General features: G+C 30.9%; 2 protein-coding genes across 2 annotated transcripts; both read left to right on the top strand.

Moving 5' to 3' along the window:
• The first annotated feature begins 833 nt into the window (after window positions 1-833).
• LOC115961822 (aspartic proteinase CDR1-like) lies at window positions 834-5,490 on the top strand. Its single transcript, XM_031080735.1, has 2 exons — window positions 834-2,038; window positions 5,172-5,490. The coding sequence occupies exons 1-2, from the start codon at window positions 834-836 to the stop codon at window positions 5,488-5,490; spliced, it is 1,524 nt and encodes a 507-aa protein (XP_030936595.1).
• Window positions 5,491-8,288: 2,798 nt separating this feature from the next.
• LOC115961823 (aspartic proteinase nepenthesin-2-like) lies at window positions 8,289-9,603 on the top strand. The gene is made up of 3 exons (XM_031080736.1): window positions 8,289-8,990; window positions 9,056-9,230; window positions 9,383-9,603. Exons 1-3 carry the CDS (start codon window positions 8,289-8,291, stop codon window positions 9,601-9,603), a joined length of 1,098 nt encoding a protein of 365 aa, XP_030936596.1.
• The last annotated feature ends 3,745 nt before the right edge of the window (window positions 9,604-13,348 follow it).

Raw genomic sequence — 13,348 nt, forward strand, 5'->3', positions numbered from 1 at the left:
AAAAGAAATAGAAAAATAAAAACCATGCCAACACTTTAAAACATCTTAGCTTTTGTTCACCGTTAAGGCGTTAACTAAAAGGACATTGCACTAAGAGCATGTTCGATAAATTGTAATAAGCAATATAATGTAATAGTTATTTTCATAGTTTAACAATTTTTTAGTTTGATCATGTTTTTATTACAGTCTTCTAAAAGAAATATTTTTCTTACAAAAAATAATCATCTATTATGAATAGTTATTCTTCAAAATGAGGAATAACTACTTCTCTCTCAAAGGGTTGTAATATTTATTCATTAGTAGATGCAGTAATTTTATGAATTAATATATTCCCAAATAAACATTCTTTTCATATACACATTACAATTATAAAAATAAAAATGGTAAAAAAAATAACTTATCTTTCCCTCAAATTTAAAAATATTATTTTTAAGGAAATATAATTGTATGAGTAAGATATTTTAAAATAAATCTTAAATTTTATTCTAATGTTACAACTCATATCCATCTTAAATATAATTGTTTAAGTATTCCATTGCACACATTTTATTTTCAATAAAAAAATTACAATTTATGTTGTAATCTTTCGTGTAACAAATATGCATACCTAAATTATAAAAACCACAATCACTATATAAGTAAGAAAATTTTTCCGTGTTTTAATTTTTTTTAATTTTAATTATTTTCGGTGGGAAGAAAGTTAAGTAATCCAAAACGTTGTGGGAGTACATCTATGAAACTATAATATTTGTGTCTATATAAGAACAATATACAACAAAGGTGAAAACATATCCATAATACTTAGTTGAGAGCAGATCAATATCGCCGTAGCCATGGCTGTTCTTTTCAATCTCTTTCTTCTTTCTTGCTTCACTTTGCTATGCTTCACTACTAGCACAACATCCTTAACCACCACTAGTCCCACCATCACAAAACCTAAGCGATTGGTCATTAAACTCATTCACCATAACTCAATTTACTCTCCATACTACAACCCTAACGACACCATAGCAGACCGAGCTAGACATGCCATAGACAATTCAAATGCTCGTTTAGACTACATATGGAAGAAGATTCAAGGGATTTCACTAGACACAAATGATGTGCGCTCTGGTGCTATTCCTGAGGCTAAGCATTACTCATTTATGGCAAATATATCCATTGGTTCACCTCCTGTTCCGCAGCTCCTAACTATGGACACAGGCAGTAGTCTATCGTGGACTCAGTGTCAACCTTGCATTCACTGTTTTACCCAAGCTCTTCCAATTTTTAATCCACCCCAGTCAGCCAAGTATAGATTATTACCTTTTTTGTCTACTATTTGCCATCAAGCTCCCAATATGATTTGTCCAGCTTCACGTTGTGACTTCGAACAAGAATACAACGATTGCACCACTGTATTTGGGTATTTGATCACTGAAAAGATCATCTTTGAGACTTCTGATGAAGGAATAACATCGGTACCCAATTTAGTTATTGGTTGTGCATATGACGTGGGTGGTAACTTTGGTACTTTGGGTGGCCAAACTAGCGGAATACTTGGTCTTGGCGCTCAGATGACATCATTGGTGAGTCAACTGGGTTCTAAATTCTCTTACTGCTTTGGTTCTATATGGGATCTTCAGTATAGTCATAATCAGTTGACTATTGGAGATGGAGCAAAAATAGAAGGCCCTTCTACCCCAATTAAAATTTTTGGTGGCGATTACTATCTAACCTTAGATAGCATCAGCGTGGGTGAGAAAAAGCTAGATATTTCTCCTCAAGTGTTTAAATTGACTGAAGAGAGCACAGGTGGAGTCATTATTGATTCAGGGTCAACATTTACTTATTTAACAAATGCTGCGTTCGATCCACTTAAAGATGAAGTGCTAAGCTTAATGGATGGCTTGGTACAATTCGTCGGGACGCTCCATTCAAGTCCTTGCTTCACGGGGGTTATTGATCGTGACCTTGCTGGGTTTCCAGTAGTTACCTTTAACTTTGCAAATGGGGTTGACTTGGCTTTTAGATGTAAAGACCTTTTTTCGGCCGACAGGTCCAAACAAATTTTGCATGGCTGTGACTCCGAGTATTGCCGCCAACTTGACAATGATTGGAGCATTGGCTCAACAAAGTTATAATATTGCCTATGACCTTTTTGGGAATACAGTTTCCATACAACGGATAGACTGCACTATTAGAGTGAGATGTTATTTATATTTTTAAATTTTCAAAATTTTCTATAACAAGATGTTATTTTTCTTTATTTCTGATATTTGGGGGAGTTGGTAATTTTTTTTTTAGAAGAAGGTTGTTGATTCTATTTAAGAGAAGCCAAATTGGCTAGGAGTACAGCATTGAGGTGAGGACGAACATCCTCCATTCATACCAAAAAATCTGGCTACAAAATTTCTTGTAAGAATTGATGGTCAATTTAGAGTTGCCTTCAAGAATAGCTAAGAAGAAACTAATTTTGGAGGCAAAGCTTAGAGCTCTCATTGCTGCTAGTGCTTCCCTTTCAACAATAGAATTTGCGCCCCCGCGCGCGCGCGCGGGGGGGGGGGGGTGGGTTGTCAATTCTATGATAACGAGGCAATGGTTTGCCCATTAGGGAGACTTGGTAATTAAGTATAACTATATAATTTCTCACGCGATACGTGGACATTTTGCAAATTAATTTGAAACCATTTTTATATTTTTTAAGACCTATATATAATACTAATTTTGCTGCATAAAATTTTCTTTTTACCAAAATATTTCAAAATACTTTGAAAATCAATTTTCTAATTAATTCATATTTTATAAATAATAAAAATTTTCATAGAATTGGTTTTGTAATATTGAGTGGAATTGCTATACTAATCTAAATTTTTGAGGTTGGAATAGTCAAGTTTTTTGACATTTGTAGGAGACTAACATTTTACTTATTTTTTGACTTTATTTTTTAAAATTAATTAAATGATTTTGAAATTTGGAATTTATAAATTTAAATTCAAAGCATAAAATACTTTCATATCCTAAAAGTCAAAAATTCCAGTAACCTCCCAAATACTTCCTCAACTATTCCATTTTCATAACCAAATATCAAGTATCATATCTCAAACACTCATTTCATTATCTCAACAAAAAATCATTTGTAATTACCGGCATATAGAGAATGTGATAAAATAAAGGAAAAATGGTTAAAAACATTTTCATTTATCAAGATTTAATTGCCTTTAGCAAAGCTTCCACATTAAAAAATAAAGCAAGACACTCTAAAATCACCATTAACTTTTACTTTTATCATCGTGGCTCGTATTGATATTGCACTAAATAACAATAAATAATTTTTTTTTTTTAAACACTACAAAGAAACCTATATATAATGAGTTCTAAAACATAATAAAAAAATTGTAACTAATCTCATCAATAATCACTTGGAAATTTTCTTTCTATTTCTTTTTAGTTCTAAAACAAAATACAATCACCACACACCCTTGGTACGATGGTCACTCCACAAGTATATGTGCTTGTGAGATGTGGGGTGTGAGGTATGGGGGGTAAAGGCTGGGGTTCAAGTTTCCAAAAAAGAGCTTCACACACATATACACTTAAATTAGGTTAGAGTAGAATTTATATCTTGTATCAAAAAAAAAAAATACAAAATTCATTTATGATATTCCCACACCAAACACCCAAAGACCCAAAGCAATTATATACTTTACAGAACCCACAATATCTGACCTCAATATCAAAACCATTATCAGCTATTACCAAATAAAAATAAAATAAAATAAAAAAAAGCAAGCTCTCTTCCTCTGTTATAGTAAACTCACATGGGTTAAGGTTAGATGGAACAACGAAGTTGGAGCTAGATATGTGTCATTGAAAGGTTGAAGATAATTGACATTATTTTTAGTCTGGATGTATTGAAGATGAGATGGCATGAAAGGTTGTTGGTTATATATATAAAGAAGTAGAAGTGCAAGGGGTTTATATTGAAACATTGAATCAAAGAAAACAAAATGTCTAACAAAGAATCTTTATTTTTTAATAATAAATAATAATAAAAAGTCTTGAAATATTGAACCAATAACACAAAAGGTCCATATTTTTTGTTCTTATCTTGTGGCTTAAGTGTATTTCAATTATCTTTTCAAAGAGTGCACCACATGACAGAAACTCATGTTTTCCCACATAAAATCTCTACTTATATATATATATATATAGAAAGAGAGAGACACACACACATATTGATTATGAGATCTTTTTTTCCGTTAATCTAGTCTTGTTTAGTGTATTTATTTTTTATAATAGTTTTCAGAATGTTCCTCATTGCATATTTAGTACTATCATCCAGAGAAGACGTCCTAGATCAAAACTCTTTATAAAAAAAATTAAAAAAAAAGTGCTATGGATCCTTGAATTAAATTGAAGCTTCCACGACTAATGATCTACTTAGGTATTAACAACGTCCTTATTTTTTTTTCTTCTTTTATCATACTTTATTTGTTGCCAAAACACTCCCACAAACTTAAAACCCCTAATTCCTGTCTCATTTTCCACCAACCAAACAAACTTTGTAACAAATTCACAAAAAAAATAAATATATCTAACTTTGCAACCAAATAAATTATAAAGAAAAAAAAAAGTAGAGAAGATTTGTTTGACCATTCCATATTTCCATTGTGCCCAATGGGAGATTAAGTACAACCCAATTTGGAACTCAATACCCCGATTTCACTCTTACATTTTCTCATAAACCAAAAAAAATCAAACACTTAGTACCTTTAGAGTATTCACATCAATCTCCTCAAATGTTTAGCTAAACTAACCCAAAAAGCTCCACCTTCTCTAGTTTAACTATCTATGTTTTTTTTTTTATAGTCATTCATCCGTCTCAATATACTGCATCACTATTTCAATTAAATATTATCTTTTATATTCATATTTTTAACCCCAAAATCCACCACCACCCATCACAACCACACCACCATTGATCTGGAATTTTTTTTTTTTTTTTTTAATAATATCATTAAGCAATACAAAACTCTGGGTGTGCCATTGTTGATGAGTAGGCATTTTACTGGCAGTAGAAGTCATTCTAAAAACATTAGACAATATTACTTTAGGAACAACTAACATTAGACAGTATCACTTTAGTAACAACTAACATCTTATACTTCGATTTGGGTCTATGGAAACAGTTTTGAATCGTTCCTCGTAGCTGTGGTGGTTCCTGACAGAAAGGCATTACAGGATTGGGCAACAAACCATAATGTCACTGGTGATTTCAATTCATTATGCGAAAACTTGAAGGCAAGGAAATACATTTTAGATTTGCTTAATAACACTGGTCACAAAAACCAGCTTCGAGGTTTTGAGAAGTTAAGAGCAGTCCATTTGGAACCAAATCCCTTTGACATGGAGAGGGATCTGATAACACCAACATTCAAATTGAACAGACCACGATTGCTCAAGTACTACGAGGACATTGTTGATCAGTTGTACAGTGAAGCCAAGTGAATAAGAGTGTGAGAACAGCATTGGCAGCTATAACCTGGAATCCAGAGATTACCAATTTGTGGTAGTTTGCCAAATGTTTTTTTATTTTATGTTTTATCTTGTCTAAGAACTTGTAGAAAAAGTGTTCATATCAAAATCAAATCATATGTACCCAGCAGTGTATGGATAAACAGATTCTTGTCCTTGTTTAATTATAAATAAAAGATACTTTGACATAAAAAATAATAATAATAACAATAACAATAAGGAGAAAACTCTTATGCTTCATCAGTTCATCCTTGACTAAGGTGATGTAGATCAGTAAGCAGAAGAACCCAACAAGACCCACCTTGCACAACTGCACACCTAAGTAGAACAACCCAACAAAACCCACAACAGCCCAGCACAACCCACAACCTACAAACCTCAACCACCACAACTCTGCCACGGCTGCCTCTGCCCACAAGACCCAGCAACCACTTCCTAGAAACCACCCACAAAACCTAAGACCTCGTGTAACAGACCGATCCACGCTGATCTAAATCCAGCAACCACCCACAAAAATCCAGCCACCTTCGGACCCAACCAAAACCCAGCCAAAATGCAAATCAGACCAGACCTCCTAGCCAAAACCCAGCCACCGCCAAACCCAACCACCGTTGCCAATCACCACACCCACCGTCAAACCCTACCTAGAGAGTCAGGTGACGAGAGAGAGAGAAGTGAGAAGAGCCAACAGGGAGTGGAGATAGAGAAGAGAGAAGGAGAGAGAATATCCCTTATTTTTCCTTACTTTTCCCAGTATGTACTCCATTCCACGAACAAAGTGAGTCAAGTTTAGAGGGTGTCCAATTTGAAAACTAACATTTAATTTTAAAGGAAAAAATTAATTAAAGTTGTGAGTAATGGTTGGAAGCTGTGAAGAGACTCAATTAATCTCTAATAATCCACATCTTTTTTCTTCTTAAAAAATGGTAATTTAACATATTTGATGTAAAGACCATTACCTAAAAAAATATAATTAAAAAAATGAAAAGAGGCAATTGCGCACACTTAATATGATGGTCACTCTATAAGTATAAGTGTTTATAAGGTGTGAGAGACAAGTGCCGAGGTTCAAGTCTCCCATAAGGACCTTCACATACATATACACTTAAATTAGAACAGAGTAAAATTTCTATATTGTATCCTAAAATATATATATATATATATATAGTTAGATAAAATTTGTCATAAATGATGACAACAAATGTGAATTAAAGTGACTTTAAAGTCATTAACTAAAAAAATATGTAGTGTTGATGACAACAAATGTGAATTAAAGTTACTCTAAAGTCATTAAAGTGATATTAATAGTGGATCTAAATAAAAACTAATAAGAAATTAGTTACATTAATATTAACAATTTGTAAAAATATTATAAAATAGTTTGTAAAATTGTAGCATTACTCTTTAAAATATGGTAATAATAATATATTTAAGGTTTCTAACCAAAAATAGTGGTTTAATTATAACGTTGTTTTTCCTCTTCTTCACCTCAAACATTTTTAATAGAAAATATTGGTTTTTTTTTTTTTTTTCCTTGTTTCTTCACCTCAATTTTTCTTTTCAATATATCATTCATTTATTTCTTAAATCTTATAATTAGTATTTAAAAGATTATTTAAAGGAGCTTATAGTGGATATTTATTATAAAAGTGAAAAAAATTCCTTCGATCCTTTTAAAAAAAGAAATAGAAAAATAAAAAGACATGCCAACACTTTAAAACCTCTTAGCTTTTGTTCACCATTAAAGCATTAACTAAAAGGACATTGTTTTAAGAGCATGTTTGGTAGATTGTAATAGACAATATAATGTAGTAGTTATTCCTATAATTTAACAATTTTTTTAGTTTGGTTATATTTTGTTACAAGGATTATTTTTATTATGAATAGTTATTCTTCAAATGAAAATACTAAGTATTTTAATACACACACACAGGAAGAGGGAAGAAAGTCTTAAAGAAACTGATAATGGTGTATATTGGAAAATGAGTGTGAGTTAAAGAAGTTTAAAGTCTGTGTTGTATATCTAAGAATTAGGCCCTATTTGTTATACACCACTGTCAATTTCTTTAAGACCTTCTCATCTCTCCCCGTGTGTGTGTGTTAAAATACTTAGTATTCTCAAAAGAAAAAATAGTGGGTTAATCCTCACATATGAAAATGAGTGTGAGTTTAAGATGTTTAAAGCTTGTGCTATGTATTCAAGAGTTAGGTCTTTTTGAAATACACCACTATCAGTTTCTTTAAGACCTTATTTTTTAAATTTATATATTTTCAAGTAAACAATTTTTCCATATACGCATTACAATTATAAAAATAAAAAATGGTATAAAATAACTTATCTTTCTCACTAATTTTAAAATATATATATTATTTTTAAAGAAATATAATTATATAAGTAAAATATTTTAAAATAAATCATAAATTTTATTCTAATATTACAACTCACATCCAAACTTATGAACATTTTTAATTATTCCATTACAACACAATTTATTCCCAATAATAAATATTAAAATTTCTATTGTAATCCAATATACCAAACATGCCTAAATTATAAGAACCGCATTCTGTATATCAATAAGAAAATTTGTCCACATTTTAATTTTTTAAATTTTAATTCTTTTCGGTGGGAAGAAAGTTAAGTAATCCTATACGTTGTGGGAGTCTGTCTATGGATCTAGAATATTTGTGTCTATATAAGAACAGTATACAACAAAGGAGAAGACATATTCATAATACTTAGTTGAGACCAGACCAATATTGTTGTAGCCATGGCTGTTCTTTTCAATCTCTTTATTCTTTCTTGCTTCACTTTGCTATGCTTCACTATTAATACTACATCCTTAGCCACCACTAGTCCCACTATCACAAAACCAAAGCGATTAGTCACCCAACTTATTCACCATAACTCGGTTTACTCTCCATACTACAACCCTAAGGACACCATAGCAGACCGAGCTAGGCATGCCATAGACAGTTCAAATGCTCATTTTGACTACATATGGAAGGAGATTCAAGGGGTTTCTCTAGAAACAGATGATGTGCGCTCTAATGCAAATATATCCATTGGTTCACCTCCTGTTCCACAACTCCTAACTATGGACACAGGCAGTAGTCTATCGTGGACTCAGTGTCAGCCTTGCATGCACTGTTTTACCCAAGCTCTTCCAATTTTTAATCCACCCCAGTCAGCCACGTATAGATTATTACCATGTTCGTCTCCCATTTGCCAGCAAGCTCCTAGTATGATTTGTCCAGCTTCACGTTGCGAATTTGAACTACAATACGGTGATGGCACCGTTGTATCTGGGTATTTGGGCACTGAAAAGATCACCTTTGAGACTTCTGATGAAGGAATAACGTCGGTACCTAATTTAGTTGTTGGTTGTGCATATGACGTGCGTGGTAATTGGCGTACTGACGGTGGTCAAAGTAGCGGAGTACTTGGTCTTGGTGCTCAGATGACATCATTGGTGAAACAACTGGGTTCTAAATTCTCCTACTGCTTTGGTTCTATATGGAATCTTCAATATATTAGTTGATTATTGGAGATGGAGCAAGAATAGAAGGCCCTTCTACCCCAATTACAATTTTTGGTGGCTACTACTATGTAACCTTAGAAAGCATTAGCGTGGGTGAGAAAAAGCTAGATATTTCGCCTAAAGTGTTTAAAGTGACCCAAAAGGGCACAGATGGAGTCATTATTGATTCAGGTTCAACACTTACGTATCTACCAAAAGCTGCGTTCAATCCACTTAAAGATGAAGTACTGAGCTTGATGGATGGCTTGGTACAATTTGTCGGAACGCTCCAATCAAGTCCTTGCTTAGTGGGTTTATTGATCGTGACCTTGTTGGGTTTCCAGTAGTTGCCTTTACCTTTGCAAATGGGGTTGACTTGGCTTTAGATGAAAAGAGCTTTTTTTACCCAGCAGAGTCAAAAAGCTTTTGCATGGCTATGGTTCCGAGTACTGCCGCCGACTTGACATTAATTGGAGTATTGGCTCAACAAAGTTATAATATTGCCTATGACCTTGTTGAGAATACAGTTTCCATACAACGGATTGACTGTGCACTCTTAGAGTGAGATGTTATTTATATTTCTAAATTTTTGAAAGTTTCTATGATAAGATCTTATTTTTCTTGACTTTTGATATTTGAGGGAATTGGTTTTTTTTTTTTTTTTTTTTTTTTTTTTATAAGAGGGCTGCTGATTCCATTAAACAGAAACCAAATCGGTTAGGAGTACAACATTGAGGTGTGAAGAAAAATTCTCCATCCACATCAAAAAACCTGGCTACAAAATTGCTTGTATAACATGTGTGTGAAAGAAGCTAAGTGTTTGACAAGTCTCTCCAATCAACTTTGCTTCAAAATCAAATTAATTACCATAGGTGGCCATAGAAAAATCTGCATTCTTTAGAGAATTGATGACAAATTTGGAGTCGCCTTCAAGAATAGCTAAGGAGAAACTAATTTCGGAGGCAAAGCTCAAAGCTCTCATTGCTGCTAGTGCTTCCACTTCGGCAATAGAATTGGTTTTGGGGGGGAGGGGAGGGGGTCAATTTCTAGGATAAGGAGGTGATGGCTTGCCCGTTAGGGGGAGTTGGTAATTAAGTCAAACTAGATAATTTCTAGTATGATACGCAGATACTTTGCAAATTAATTTGAGACAAATTTTATGTTTTTTAAGACCTATTTATCATACTCATTTTGATGTGTAATATTTATGTTTTACCAAAATATTTTTATATGCTTTGAAACTCAATTTTCTTAATTCATATGTTATAAAAAAAAAAAAAAAAAAAAAAAAAAAAAAAAAGTCATTGAATTGGTTTCCTAATATTGAGTAGAATTGATGTAATAATCAAAATTTTTGAAGCTGGAATAGTCAAGTTTTTCGGCATTTGTTGGAGACTATCATATTATATTATTTGTAAAATTTATTTTTAAAATTAAATAGATGATTTTGAAATTTGAAATTTATAAATTTAAATTCAAAGAATAAAATACTTTTATATCCTAAAATTCAAAAATTCAAGCAACCTCTCAGATACCAGCCTTATCTCTTAAACACTCATTTCACTATCTCAACGAAAGAAAAATCATTTGTAATTACCAGCATATAGAGAATGTGATAAAATAAAGAAAATTTTGTTAAAAACATTTCCATTTATCAAGATTTAATTTCCTTTAACAAGGCTTCCACATTAAAAAATAAAAATAAAATGAAGCACGACACTCTAAAATCATCATTAAGTTTTACTTTTATCATTGTGGCCCATATCGATATTGCCCTAAATAACAGTAAAAAAAACAACAAAAGAACCTATAAATTATGAGTTCTAAAACATAATAAAAAAGTAACTAATCTCATTAATAATCAATAATCAATCAGAAATTTCTCTGTAGTTCTAAAATAAAATGCATTTATGACTTTCCCATACCAAACACCCAAAGACCCAAAGCAATTACATGCTTTACAGAACCCATAACATCTGACCTCAACATCAAAAACAATAATCTTCTTCTTCTATCACTCAATAAATAAATAAATAAATAAATAAAAAAGCTCTCTTCTTTTGTTATAGTAAACTCATAGGGGTTAAAATTAGTTGAGATGGCGAAGTTGGAGCTAGGTAGGTGTCATTGAAATGTTGAAGATAATTGACATCTACAGGAGGCAAAATTTTAAGCCAATTATAAAATGTCACTTAAAATTTAGTGACAAATTCTAAATTAATATGTCATTAAATTAGATAAATCAAATGTTGACATGTGTCATTTAAGATGATAATGATCATAATTAAATTGAGATAAATATCTTAATGATAATTATTCTAATTAAATAGAGATAAATATCTCAATTAAATTGAAATGATAATAGTTAATCAGTATCTCTATTAAAATAAATAAAAAATAGAGATAATTATTTACAAGGAGGTCAATCCCAAATGAGACTCATCATTTGAAACCACTATAAATAGAGAGTAAACCTCCTCTCATTCCAAACAATTTTTCTAAAACATCAAAATTTTGGAGAAATTCTGCCTCAGACACAATTTTTCTATGACGTCAAAGCTTTAGAGAAATTCTGACTCAAAAACACACGAAGAACATTCAAAGAAGTTCCTTGGATTCCTTCTTCCAAGGCTTAAAGTTCTATTGGAATTAAGCTAAAAAGCCCCCATAAACTTCAACAAATTACAAATCCTTGAAACTCAACATATCAAGCCTCTAAAACCCCAAAGAACTTCAATCTAAAAGCCTTCACATTCAAAGATTTGAGGAACAACAAATCTCTACCAAGGTCAAAGTTAGAGATTTGTTATGAAGACTACCATTCAATCCATCTTCTAACCAAAGTCAAGAAGATTTCTTGTTCGAGTCAAGTTCAAAGAAGATCGAATCAGAGACTATTCTTTTGTAAAAGAATTGAAATAGAGATTGTACTCACTATTCATCAATACAAATTTAATTTGGCAAAGCACTTTTTCAATTGTTGGATTTTTTGCAATTGAGAAATTTTGTGTTTACAAAATCATTTTTTGTCTCGATGTATTTAAGATGAGATGGAATGAAAGTATCTGAACTACATATATAAAAGAGTAAAATCGCAAGGGATTTATCTTGAAACATTAAACCTCTTACTCTTCCACATCAGATCTCTACTTTTTATATATACTAGCATTATGCACATGTGATGCACAACTTAATCAAAATTTATATATAATAGAATATATAATAAAAATAAATGAATATTTTACTTTATAGTTATTTAATGAATGCATATTGTGTGAAACTAAGGTATTATAAAATGCATATGTATATATATATATATATATATATATATAAAGCTTTAAGGCTCAATTTATCACCAACGTATATTTAAATTAAAAAAAAAAAAAAAACCTTGAATTTAATAATTAAAAACTATCCAAAACAATAATTGAAATCATATCTAAGTGGAAACCTCAATTCAATAATTAAGAACAATCTAGATTACTAAACATTTTTAAAATAATGACAAATTAAAATCCATGTAAGTTTGAAGAAAAGCATACAAATTTTGTTTCATGATATTGGCAAAAAATAATATACGAAAAAAAGAATAAATCATCTTATGCATTCTAAAAACAAACATATTTATTGGACTCTTTTAATATGTTATTACTTATATATATATATATATATATATATATATATATATTTATATATGTATGTATGTATGTATGTATGTATGTATGTATACAATGGTAAATATGTTTATTTCATGAATAAGATTTTTTTTTCTTACATATAATTTTGAAACTAAAAAATAATAATAATAATAAAATGTTTAATTATTTTATCCTAACAAAAAAGTTATTAATTTTACTTCTTCAAGTTGGGCTTCAAATAGTCAATTAGCTTGGTTCTTCAATTTCACTTTTTCTTTTTTAATCAAAAATTTCTCTTTAATTAATATTCATGGAAGAATATATGTTACCAATTAAAACTCTTAAAATACCACAGTGAAATACCATATCAAACCCTCAAAGAAAACAAAATAGCTATCATAAACTTTATAAACAAAAAATAAAAAAATCTGCATGCAATAAAATCAATGCCTTAAGAAGATTAAGAAAATTAAATACAAAAAATAGTTAATTCAAGAACCTTGTTTCAAATTATTGGAGAAACATCCTCTACATGGTTTTCATCTTTAGCAAATCTAGTTGGTGCGTTTGCTACCTTAAGAACATTGGTTCAAATCCTATTACCAAAAAAAAAATATATATATATATATATATATCAAAAATTGTGCAATTTTTCACATGAAGAGAAAAGAT

Source organism: Quercus lobata, chromosome 9 (assembly GCF_001633185.2).
Source record: "Quercus lobata isolate SW786 chromosome 9, ValleyOak3.0 Primary Assembly, whole genome shotgun sequence".
In the NCBI taxonomy this organism is placed as follows: domain Eukaryota; kingdom Viridiplantae; phylum Streptophyta; class Magnoliopsida; order Fagales; family Fagaceae; genus Quercus; species Quercus lobata.

Coding starts and splice junctions, on each gene's coding strand:
- LOC115961822 (XM_031080735.1), top strand. CDS start 834: ATGGCTGTTCTTTTCAATCTCTTTCTTCTTTCTTGCTTCACTTTGCTA. Junction 2,039..5,171: donor GACCTTTTTTCGGCCGACAG/GTCCAAACAAAT, acceptor CTATGGAAACAG/TTTTGAATCGTTCCTCGTAG.
- LOC115961823 (XM_031080736.1), top strand. CDS start 8,289: ATGGCTGTTCTTTTCAATCTCTTTATTCTTTCTTGCTTCACTTTGCTA. Junction 8,991..9,055: donor GTGCTCAGATGACATCATTG/GTGAAACAACTG, acceptor TCAATATATTAG/TTGATTATTGGAGATGGAGC. Junction 9,231..9,382: donor TGGAGTCATTATTGATTCAG/GTTCAACACTTA, acceptor TTGGGTTTCCAG/TAGTTGCCTTTACCTTTGCA.